This window comes from Capsicum annuum, chromosome 2 (genome assembly GCF_002878395.1).
Source record: "Capsicum annuum cultivar UCD-10X-F1 chromosome 2, UCD10Xv1.1, whole genome shotgun sequence".
NCBI lineage: Eukaryota > Viridiplantae > Streptophyta > Magnoliopsida > Solanales > Solanaceae > Capsicum > Capsicum annuum.
In genome coordinates this window covers 137,059,881-137,071,239 of record NC_061112.1, presented here as the reverse complement: position 1 = coordinate 137,071,239, position 11,359 = coordinate 137,059,881, and the positions used below count along the sequence as shown (strand labels likewise).

The 11,359-nt window shown below is 36.5% G+C and overlaps 1 protein-coding gene and 1 long non-coding RNA gene across 2 annotated transcripts; one reads left to right on the top strand and one right to left on the bottom strand.

The window, feature by feature from the left end:
• Positions 1-2,770: 2,770 nt before the first annotated feature.
• Positions 2,771-8,965, top strand: LOC107859777. Its single transcript, XM_016704883.2, has 6 exons — positions 2,771-3,024; positions 4,174-4,345; positions 4,760-4,839; positions 5,690-7,408; positions 7,500-7,668; positions 8,062-8,965. The coding sequence occupies exons 2-6, from the start codon at positions 4,267-4,269 to the stop codon at positions 8,688-8,690; spliced, it is 2,676 nt and encodes an 891-aa protein (XP_016560369.2). The 5' UTR covers positions 2,771-3,024; positions 4,174-4,266; the 3' UTR covers positions 8,691-8,965.
• A 482-nt stretch (positions 8,966-9,447) lies between these two features.
• On the bottom strand, positions 9,448-10,632 carry LOC124896045. Its single transcript, XR_007052432.1, has 2 exons — positions 10,083-10,632; positions 9,448-9,960 (listed from the first exon to the last, which is right to left on the bottom strand). It is a non-coding gene; the product is annotated as an uncharacterized LOC124896045 (long non-coding RNA).
• Between the last annotated feature and the right edge of the window lie 727 nt (positions 10,633-11,359).

Here is an 11,359-nt window from a genome sequence, read left to right as displayed (position 1 = left end):
AGTCTATCATTACCCTGCTAGTTGAATTTAAGTTGACGTGTTGTTTAATCGACTGTGGTTCTATCAAAAATAGTATTTAACATTATACAAAAGTAGAACTATTATTATTTATTCAATATCACTACATCCATGTTATACTTTTCCAAAGAACGAATACTAGCATTATAACACATAACATCATTTTTAGGACATTCTCTCTTTCTTCGGTCAAAATTAATTTTTGTTTTAGTTGATCCCTCTCTATGTGATCCCTTTGTTCTTCGGCTTCTTTGAACAAAGTCATGAGAAAATCTTTATTTTCTTCGCATTGTTGAAACCTTTGTAGTAGATTAAATTTTACGAAGCCTTGAAAATTTGATGTCTCGAGTCCTGGAATAAACATTGATGGACTGGATGGAGGTGATAGCTCATCAAGCCATTTGAAAAACGAGCATGCGCCATTATCCTAGGAAAAATAATAATTACATAACCGTTAACCTAACTTTTTAAAAAAAACACGCACACCTCACCTTTGCAATTGCACAATTATAAAATTTGTGACCTGAATTTGAATCCGTGCGTGACGTCCTCAAGACAGCCGCATTCCCACAATGACAAATTAGAGTATTTTTAGAATTGGATGATTGAGATGCTTGCGACATTGTAGAATTTTTAAAAACAAAATAATGTTGATGAAATAAAATAAGGAGGGATGTACACCTTATATATGAAGTAAAAACAAAGTGTTCACATTGATGGCTTACAAAAGTAGTTGTTTTTTACCGTTGGAAAAGTAATTTTTCTCTATTGAACTGGTGGTGACACTAAATAGACTGTTGTAGATCATGACCTATGTCAGCCATCAATTTGTATGGTTTACCATAGACTTACACCTTTATTAGTGCATCGGATTACCGTGATCTATGTACACATCTATAGATCATCACGTGGAGGTAGTTAAAAAATGAATAATTAAATTAAAAAAAATTAAATAGATAATAGTAACATGTTTTGGGGCTGGTGGAAGAAAATAATTAAATATAATATGATTTAAACGGATAATCACATGTTTTGGAGCCGGTGGAAGAAAACAATTACATTAAAAATGATTTAAATAGATGATCTTGGACTGGTGATGACACTTAATAGACCATCGTAGATCATGAACTATGTTATCCATCGATTAGTATAGTCTATCATAGATTTACACGTTTATTATCGCATCGACTGATATCATGATTAGGCGTAGACCACGATGATCTATGTACAAGGTCATAGACCATCACTTGGATGTAGTTAAAAAATGATTAAATAAATTATAAATAAATATGGTGTGGATTTCTACACATGTGAAGCAGTGTAAACAAGTCACATAATCATATTAGAGCTTAGACAAATTAGGGAGGGTGAATTAGGAAGTGTGTGGATGGGTAGTGGTTGAATGCTCAATATCGTAAGAGTAATGTTTGACCACAACAAAAATTGATTCCGTCGGTGAAGGAGTATCCCGCTTGTGATTTCGTTTCACGATCTTCTTCGTCATCTTGCGAGTCCGATGAAAAGTCTTCCATATGCATAGAATAATCTTCCATATTAATTGTATCAACGACATCATTCTTGTAATCATTCAAATCGTCGTCGATCAAATCATCGTCGACTGCCGAGCGCCGCGGTGGGGGTGCTGATGAATTCAGCGGTCCTTCAAAGGACCTCTCAACCATATTTATCCTCAAAATTGGCCTAAAGTCATCTGCATCAGCATTCATTATATACGTCAACACACGTACATTGCTATTTATGATCGTAGGATTCACCTTTTCCCTCGAATCAATTACATAACTAATCACCACGTCGCTCGACGCGCAATCTAGATCCCCGCTCTGCATTACGCTTGCAACAAATTCGTCGTACGAACTGTTGCGTTGAACAGGAATGAGAATTGTCACCTTGTTAAATGATCTCCATTTCCAACTTTTCGAAGTCTCCACCCATTCTCCCATGAAATCACCAGAAACCAGAACAAATTCTACAATAGACATCCTAGAATTAAGCTTCGATCGATGGTAGATTATGCTTATGATCTATGTCGAGTTGTATGCATGGTCGATGACTGGCGAGGAAGGGTCGATGACTGCGCAGATTTTCGTACAAATACTTGAAATTACATATATTGCTTGTAATCAATGATTGTTGGGTTTATGGAATAAGGAAATGAACTTGGAGTCGCCTGAGCTGTTGTAATGCACTTTCTAAAGTGGTTTTGAGTAATGTGACTGATTTAAAACTTTTTAATAATGGTGGAAAGTGTGTTTGAGAAGATATGAAACAAATGAGGTAACAATGGATGCAATTGACAAGCTTATGATGTTTGTGGACTAATTTACAGTTGATCGCCGGAAAATAACGTCGGAATCGGAGCTTTTTTGTGGGAAAAATAACTACTTTCTATTTTTAGCTTTTGAAATTATTTTTTTTAATATTTTTGGAAACCTAGATATTATTTTTATATATATAGTGGTGGATGATGGAGTGGGTTGAAGTGTATTATTAGAAACTTATGGATGAATTTATTAAGTTGAAAATATTGGGTTAAAGTGAATTATTATAAAGGTTGAGACTGAAATTGTTAAGTTGGAAAAATTGATGGTAAGGTGAAATTAAGTGGTTATTTGATAAAAAATTTAAAACTTATGGTTGTTTGACAAAATAGTTTGGAGCAAGAGGTATTTTTTTTTTTTTTGGGCATAAAGGCCCGAATCTCATGCTAAAAAGCAGTAACTGTACTACTTTTTCCTTTCTGTTTTCGATCATAAATTATTGTCCCTTGTATTATTTTTATCTCATTCGTTATTCTCCCCCCTCTCCACTTTCTTGCTTCTTCTTCTTCTTGTTGGAAAAAAATAAAAAGAATACGTCAACTCCAGCTCTTACAATCAGCTTTTCCTTCAATTCCCCTCTGTCAATACACATTCTTCCTTACTCCTCTTTCCCATTTTTATTTGTTCACATTTAAGCTTTTCATAGTTCCCTTTGGTTCTTCTTTAGGTGAGTTAACAATCTTGCAAAATATTAAGTCTAGTTGTGTGCATTTTTTTGAGGATTTTGATGAAACTTTTTTCAGTGCATTCTGGGTCAGATTCTTTTTTTTGCCTTTTCTCTGTTAGTTTATGGTGGTTACTGAAAGTTGACATGATGGTTTGTTCTTCTTTTGCTTTTTTTTTTTCACTCCCCTCTCTCTCATTGTTTTCGTGTTGTTGGATCGTTGATCACGAGGAAAGTTAAAAGCTTGATTTGACTTGTACTTTCATCAGGCTCTTGTGTGAAAAAAGTTGTCTCAAGAAATGCAAAGTTGTGATTTTTATGACTTTGAATTGTTGATTTTATGTTGAAATTAGTCTAACAATGAAAATGGGTGACTGCTGTCTAGTTTTGCTGTTAGTAGAATAAACTATAGGTTGGATTCTCTCTTTTTTTTTTCTGTTTTATTTTTTCAGTTTATGTTGTCTTCTTTCTTTTATCTTCTCAGTTTATTCTCTGCATCTATGGCTACCATTGTGTTATCTCATAATCCCCCCTTTTTGTCTCTATTCAATGAGTTGCATCTGCTTGCTGATTTATGAGCTCCTAATGTTTTCTAGATCAGTCCAGCAATCGAAAAAACAATTACTCTTTGTTGTACCAGATCAGGACTATCAAATTTAAGAAAAAATATTTTATTACTACAATTTATTGATGTTTTTGCTAATGGATATAGATTTTGAGGTCTCTGTTTGTAACTAAACTAGTGCTATGCCATGACTTTGTGGAAATCTGACTCGGGTTCTCAAGAAGATTAGTAGTTGTGATATATTATGACTGAATTTATTTGCTTCCTTCACAAGTTAGTATTAGATTATGTTGGAGTCCCACATCGGTGGGTGAAAGGGCCTTTGGTCTCCTTATATGGTCTTGGACAATCCTTTCTTTAATAGCATGATAAAGAAATGGACCTTGGGCCTAAACCTCAACAGCTATCTCTTGAGGGGAGGATTGCCCAATACCATATAACGAGACCAAGGACCCTTTAATGTGGGACTCCAACAGATTATAGGGACAAGAATGCTATGTGAAATCTTCTTTTTATACAAGTCCTTTTTCGTTCAGACAACGTTCTCTACTGTATATATTCATCAATTGATCGTATTGTGTCTGCAGGGGGTTGACTAGGTATAGCAAGTTTTTTGGTTTCGTGGGATGACATGGAGTTAGCTCTCTGAAATTATTGTACCATTTGGGATTTTGTGCTGCATGGGAAGCTTGTTGGACCTCATTGATTTTGATCAAGGAGGAATGGCAAGGAAGTTTCTTTCACATAAAAGACATGGCGGTAAGTGCTTCCGTTCTCTAGTTGCATCATGAACATGACATTGTGAAAGCTGATAATGTTTGCAAGATGTTATCTGTTAAACAACTAATCTCGAATTAAAACCCTGTTAACAATGTTTGATGAATTGCCGATGATTTTTCACAAGGAATGCACCCCTTGAAGGGTCAGGGAGAATCCTGAATTAGTTTAATTCATTAAGCTCAAAATCATTCTTAGCTTAGTCAATAGAATTATCATTCCAGTCCTGAAGCAGAATGGCTTCTTCTTCTGCTGTGGCAACTATTACTATGCGAAGAAACTTGTTACATTACATATAAGCACGACGTCACAATTTAAGTGGGACAGAGGGGATGTATGTTTTTCTTTTTCCCAAAACAAACAGAAAATATGATGATACATGCATCTATTGTGCAGGCGTGGATACTCCTAGAAATAGCTTGGAGCTTCCAGTTGAAGCTTCTCAATGGTTCTGTGCTGCAGGAGAAAAAGCACAGGTAGAAGTTTTATTATGTCATGTTCAAATTCTCTTAACTGATGTTGGGATACTCTTAGCACATCAAGCACCGAAAGAAATGATAAGCACATATTTGCATTTGATAAAATAGCTATAACCTGGAGTGTAGGATTTCTCCAGCCTTGTGTAATCCTTGTAACTATGGTCTTATAGAGTGTGGCAAATTTTGCAAGTTCAGGCTGACAAAGAACTCCAATGCTGCTACTTGAAATTTGCTTCAACGTGTAAGAATCTAGAAGTTTACGGTCTAGAATTTCTTGATATTTCGGTTATTCTTTGTGAAACATTATGTATTAACTTTGTATCAGTGCTCTCTTCTTCTGACAAAAGTTCCATAGGGGTATTGCTCTTGGGAAGGAGGAAATATGCAGTATAACCATGCCATATTCTTTCTGTGCTTTTTTTTTTTTTGATTTAGAAAACACTGTCATTATCAAACTCTGCCATTTCTCAACTAAAATGATGCGCATTATTTTCTTGTTATCTTCACTTAATTGGTTTCCCAATATGTTCCATGCTTTACTATGTATTTGTGTAGTATTCCGTGTCTCGAGCCGGGGGTCCATCGGAAACAGCCTTTCTACTTCTTTAGAGGTAGAGGTATGGACTGCGTACATCTTACCCTCCCCAGACCTCACTATGTGGGAATACACTGGGTTTGTTGTTGTTGTTGTTGTAATTGGTTTCCCAATATCTGGCATCTCAAAATCTTCATGTATTATTTGGTACATTGGAAGCATTAAATCAGGCTTCTGAACTGTCCTGAGAATTTAGATGATTCCATGTTACTTGCTTGATCCTATGCAAACTCATACCACATTTGAATGCAGTACACTTATCACATGATTGATTGGCCAGAGAAGAACTGTTATGGGTACGAGGCTCCAATGAAGACACTGATCAGTGAAGAAATAGCTAGAAGACCAAACACCGTACATAATGCACCTAGTGTAGTGGCACGTCTAATGGGAGTGGATACTTTACCAGTAGATTCAAGAAGACCATTAGCAAAGCAGTTAGTGAAAAAGAATGAAATGAAAGATGGCAACCCTCCCAAAGAGGAATGGTTGAGAAAGGTTTCCACCGGTCATGAAACCCCGTCATCCAGACAGAAAATCTCAATTCCCTTTAACCATGATAAGTCATGTGATTTTGACCGACAGACTGATAGCAGAAAACCAAACAAATATAAACCTCGAGAACATCCTCAGGAGGAGGAACTACAAAAGTTCAAAAAAGATTTTGAAGCATGGCAAGCAGCAAGGTTCAAGGAATGTTCGAAGTTTGTTGAACATGGCACCAGTCCGAGTCAATGGTTAGCACAACAAAGCCTGAACAAGGAAAAGTTGTCTCTTTATGCAAATTCAATGAGAACTGCAGCTGCTGAAAAACCTACAGAGCTTAGAGTGCATACAGTAGCAGTGAATCCCCGAGAAAGGAGCCTTTTGGAGCATCAGAAAAATATAAATGAATTTCCTGCACCTGCACAAAATAAGGTCAACTGTGTAAATGAAGTTATTCCGAATCCCTATTTTCAGCAGAATCCTCTGACAAGTTCTTTTGGCCGGCCTGATGTCGCTTCAGCTCCTACAAAAATAGTAATTCTGAGGCCTGGTCCAGAAAGGATGGGGACTAATGAAAATTCGTGGGCCAGTTCGCCGGGTATTTCTGAAGACAGGGTTAGTATAGAAGAATTTCTCGAGGAGGTCAAGGAAAGACTGAACTGTGAATTGCAAGGAAAGAGTTCCAAAAGGAGCACCACTGTCAGAGGAGGAGGAATTGAGACCCCTTATAGTGAAAGGTCACCAGATGCGAGGCAAATAGCTCAATCTATTGCAAAACATGCAAGGGAGAGCGTTACTAGGGACTTTGGAACAACATTAGCTCGATCAGAATCCACCAGGTCTTATCGAAGTGATATTCAATCTGATGGGGTGAGTTCTCCTGAGTTTGTCAATAGAGATACAAGGAGGTTTTTGACAGAAAGGTTCAGGAATGTCCTCAAGCAAGAAACGTCCCATGGTATTCACAGGCTTGCTCGTGGAAGCTCTAGATCAACGGAACTGAATAAAGAAAAGTGCAGTTCTGAAGAAATGAGGCATACTTCTAATACGGGAGATAAAGCAACCAATTTGGACAATATAAAAGGCGAATTAGAAATGCATAGCAGATCTTTCAGACGGGATCATGGCAATGGCATGCTTGACCAGGAACTATCTCCTAAGAGCCTAATTAGATCTTTGTCCGCTCCTGTGTCTGCGACATCATTTGGAAAGCTTCTCCTAGAGGATCGACATATGCTGACAGGGGCCCATATTAGAAGACAACATGAAGCTATTGAGAAGGCTACAATGAATGTCAAAAAACGGCAAAAAGAGAAATTCAACCTTAGGCGAAAGGTTTCCAGCTTTAGTCATAGTTTCATACTCAAGGGCAGGCTCTTTGGTAGGAAAGTTCATTCTTGGGAAGAACCACATGGACAAACATACAATCTCATGAAAGATTTTCCAAGCCCACCAACTGGTACACCAAATTTTTATGAAAAACATGTAAGGCTCCTAAATAGTCCATCTCATTACTAAATATATTCATGATGCTGATTTTTCATTACACCTAACTATGGATACTATTTGGTTCTAGGAAAATCCCACTGAAGTTCCACCGAGTCCTGCATCTGTATGCAGCAGTTTCAACGAAGAATATTGGAGACAAACAGACTACTTCACCCCATCATCAACATCTGAGATACCTGCACTGGATGATAGTGAGATGCCCCGTGTTTTCAGAGATATCAGCTCTAATCTGAACGGTATTAGTAAAAGCTCTATAAGTGTCCTCAAGCATATGTTGCTCTTTATTTTGGATTCATTGTAGGCAAGATCATGTTTCCAGTGAAACAAGCCAAGAAATTCTTGCCATGTTGCTTTGACTCGTATCTTTTCACCGTTACAGTATTGTGCAAACTGAGAAACTTCAGCTGTGATCACATAAAATGTCTGACAGGATTTTTGTCCCTTATCATGTTCTTGAAATAAATAACGACATAGATATATTCCTGGAGTTGTATCTCCCCGCCTTCACTCTCTAACTTAGCACCTTCCTTGATTGCAATATAGTTGGTTTTTAATTAGTTACTATATCTTGAAAATGTGGAACTGCATGAAACTTTTAAAGAAGTTGCAATTTTATTTTTACATGACAGAGTTAAGGAGGCAACTGAATCAACTAGATACTTATGACTATGAGGAGACCATGACCGATGAGCAGCCAGATGAAGAGGAGATGTTGGAGATTGAAGACCATTCCGAGGCATACATTAGAGACCTGCTCGTTGCTTCTGGTTTATATGATGGTTCGCGTGATAAATATATATCAAGATGGGATCCACTTGGAAAGCCTATCAGCAACCAAGTTTTTGAAGAAGTAGAAGAGTCTTACAAACAAGTGACAAAGGATGAAGAAGGGTATACTAAGGATCAATTACAGAAGATAAATCACAAGTTATTGTGTGACATGCTGAATGAAGCACTTCCAAGTGTACTTGGAGTACCTTCCACAATGTCTAGGTTCATGAAACGCGCTGTCGGTCCTATGCCACGAGCTCCTCAGGGAAAGAAGTTATTGGAACGTGCATGGGAAATTGTTGGCGTTTATGTTCACCCTCCATGGGATAGAACAACTCAATCCCTTGACAATATAGTTGCCAGGGACTTGAGTTCTACCCCATGGTCTGGATTAATCGACGAAGATGTTAATTCTCTAGGTAAAGACATGGAATGCCAGATTATTGGTGATCTTATTCAAGAATTGGTCAAGGATATGTTGTCATAACTTTTCTTTTTCTCTCTCTTTTTTACTTTAATATATTCTTTATTTTGGTCATTGATATGAAGAAGTTTTGGAACTTCTGGGTGGCCGGGGCATAAGACATGCAAAATGTTATCTGCCCAAATTAGAGTGAGTTTGATTTACAGAAACTATAATGTGCAGTCTTTCTAGTATTGGATACATGATTTTGTTCATAATGTGTGGCTTGATCAGTTGATCTGGTGATATTCATTGTACATTATCAGTTCGGATATCAATAGTTTATTTGATTCTATAAATAAGTCTTGTTTCTAATGTCATTATACAGCATTCTGAAAGTGTGAAGTTACCTTTGTAGGCCAACTCTACTTCTAATCACTCCTAGCTCTTTCAAATTACTGCTCTGAAATATACAAGTCCCCCTTCTAGTTCAATGTGGATGAGTGTGAGCGTTGTTGCCTGAATACGATTGGTGCTGACTGCTGACTACACTAGGTGTGTTGCAAGAAAAGTTTGGTCAGGTTGTCACTGATGAGCATTTCTAGTCATACCGGAAAAGAGGTCATATTGTATGGCAAGGCCATACACCCATTTGCCTTCTTCAGTATAGCTCACTTCCAAACATCTGATCAGCAAATGAGACTAACATCCATGACGTTACGCGAAAATTAAAGGGAAGGCCCTATTTTGTGTCTTCTTTTGCAGGAAGATGAATATTAAGATTAAGACCATTGGGCCAATCCAAAAAAATACAAAAGAGAAGGAGTAAGACCAAATATTAGGTAATGGTTCATAATCTTAGGTATCTTAGGAGAGATGCAAATCATAAGCTGGCATTCCATGCTTAGCCAACAGGTCCATTCAAAAGCCCTTCAAAATGACTTGGCAAAATAAAATTGGACATGGACACCCAAGGTGAAAACTTACACGCACGCGATGTATACACCAGATTAATGTTCTCCACGATGGTTATGTAATTAAATCAAGTAAAATACATATTGATTAATCATGGTTAAGTAACATGAATTTTAAATTCAAACACATGACATGCATGTATTGACTTGGTATATACACTGAGTGCGTATAAGTTTTTCCAGACAAAAACCTAATATATTCTTAGGCATTGGAAAATATTTGGACTCGAGTTATCCAGCAAAAGTGGTCACGTACTCATTATCCTTCTGTTTATGATGGATTGATAGTTGATGCCTGATGGATGTCCATGAGATTAATTTTGTTTGACACATAATTAAGGACAACAATTCATGCTTCTGCCTTCTATCACGTGTTGTTCCTGCAAATTAAATGACTCTAGGTTTGTCCCATTTCATATATAATTAAACATGACTATACACGATAGAAAATTTGACATACGTTAGGATAAGAAAGAAACTAAATCTAGAAAATGGATGTTACCTCTATTTAGTTCATAAGCAAATCTTCAAGATCAAAAGTCAAAACTTATCAAACTTAAAATTTTGCCCTCAAAACAAACAAAGTCAAGATATCAAGATTAAGATATTTCTTGTAAATCACCCATCAAATGCATTATGTACTCACATTAGCTATTTTATTTTAGTCAAGGTTAGAGAAGTAAAAGAATACTTTCGTCCATTTATCCTTTTTTAATTTTTTTTTTCTTCACATTTTCAAGTCAGAGGAAAAAAACAGTTTTTTCTTTGATGGACTTGGTTGTCAAAAAGTAGCGGTCCAAAATAGGGAAATTTAGGAATTCGTGTTAGTCGAGTAAAGTTGAAACAGTGTTATTGTGGTAGCTAGTCATTTTCCAAAACAGACTCCACAAAGAATTTCTACACTTCTTTTCTCTCTGTCCTGTCAATTAATTAAGGAGGTGACCGGCCCTAGCCACGTAAATTGTGATGTGGCGTCGCCGCGGAGGGCAAAGTCCGTGTATATTTTATTTTATTTTTTTATTTCACGTATGAGATTACACTGGACATGACTCATTTTGACACTTTCTAATCTTACATAATACTAGAGAAAATTAGTTCTTCAATTTTAGATGGTAATGAAGTTGATGGACATTTTGACAAATAGCATCAACAGAAGTTCACATGTACTTAAATTAGATTCCTATTGACTTGGTTTACTCTCTTTTTTGTTTTTGCTTGATCGGATTTGGCATTATGTTCCAAATCCAATTAACATTAATTATTCAACCCTAATCAATAAAAATGATAACATAAACGCAGAGAAGGTTGTGCTTGTGCATGCATGTGCACTTACATGTGGTACTATCAACTTTTGAGTTTTTCCTATGGTTCATGTACATAAAATTAGTCCACAACTTTCATCTCCAATTTTTTTTTCTTACAGTCAAAGGTCTATCAGAAATGACAATGTTTCTATTTTCATAAAGTACGAGTGCGTCTATTTTATCCAAGTCTGCATCTACTTTATCCCCTTAGACCTCACTTATTTCACTATGAATTATTTTAGATAATTAGAAATCTTTTTTTTTTTTAATTCTTAATTGTGTTCATTTTCACATACAATAAATTGGGATGTAGAAGAAAATGAAAAGGAGAAGAATAAGAGGTCCATGTCACAGGGTGGAGTTAGATAATGTAAAGAAGAAAATGTGCCTCATAAATTGGCAGCAAATTGGCCGCGTCTTGCGGGTCGTTGATGTATACCCTTTTCCCCCTATTCCTTTTTCTATTCTTTATACT

Bases quoted from the DNA above. Each gene is read 5' to 3' on its own strand.
- LOC107859777 (XM_016704883.2), top strand. From the start codon at position 4,267: ATGGGAAGCTTGTTGGACCTCATTGATTTTGATCAAGGAGGAATGGCA. The intron at 4,840-5,689 runs GTAGAAGTTTTA...ATTTGAATGCAG, and splicing joins CTGCAGGAGAAAAAGCACAG to TACACTTATCACATGATTGA. The intron at 7,409-7,499 runs GTAAGGCTCCTA...ATTTGGTTCTAG, and splicing joins CAAATTTTTATGAAAAACAT to GAAAATCCCACTGAAGTTCC.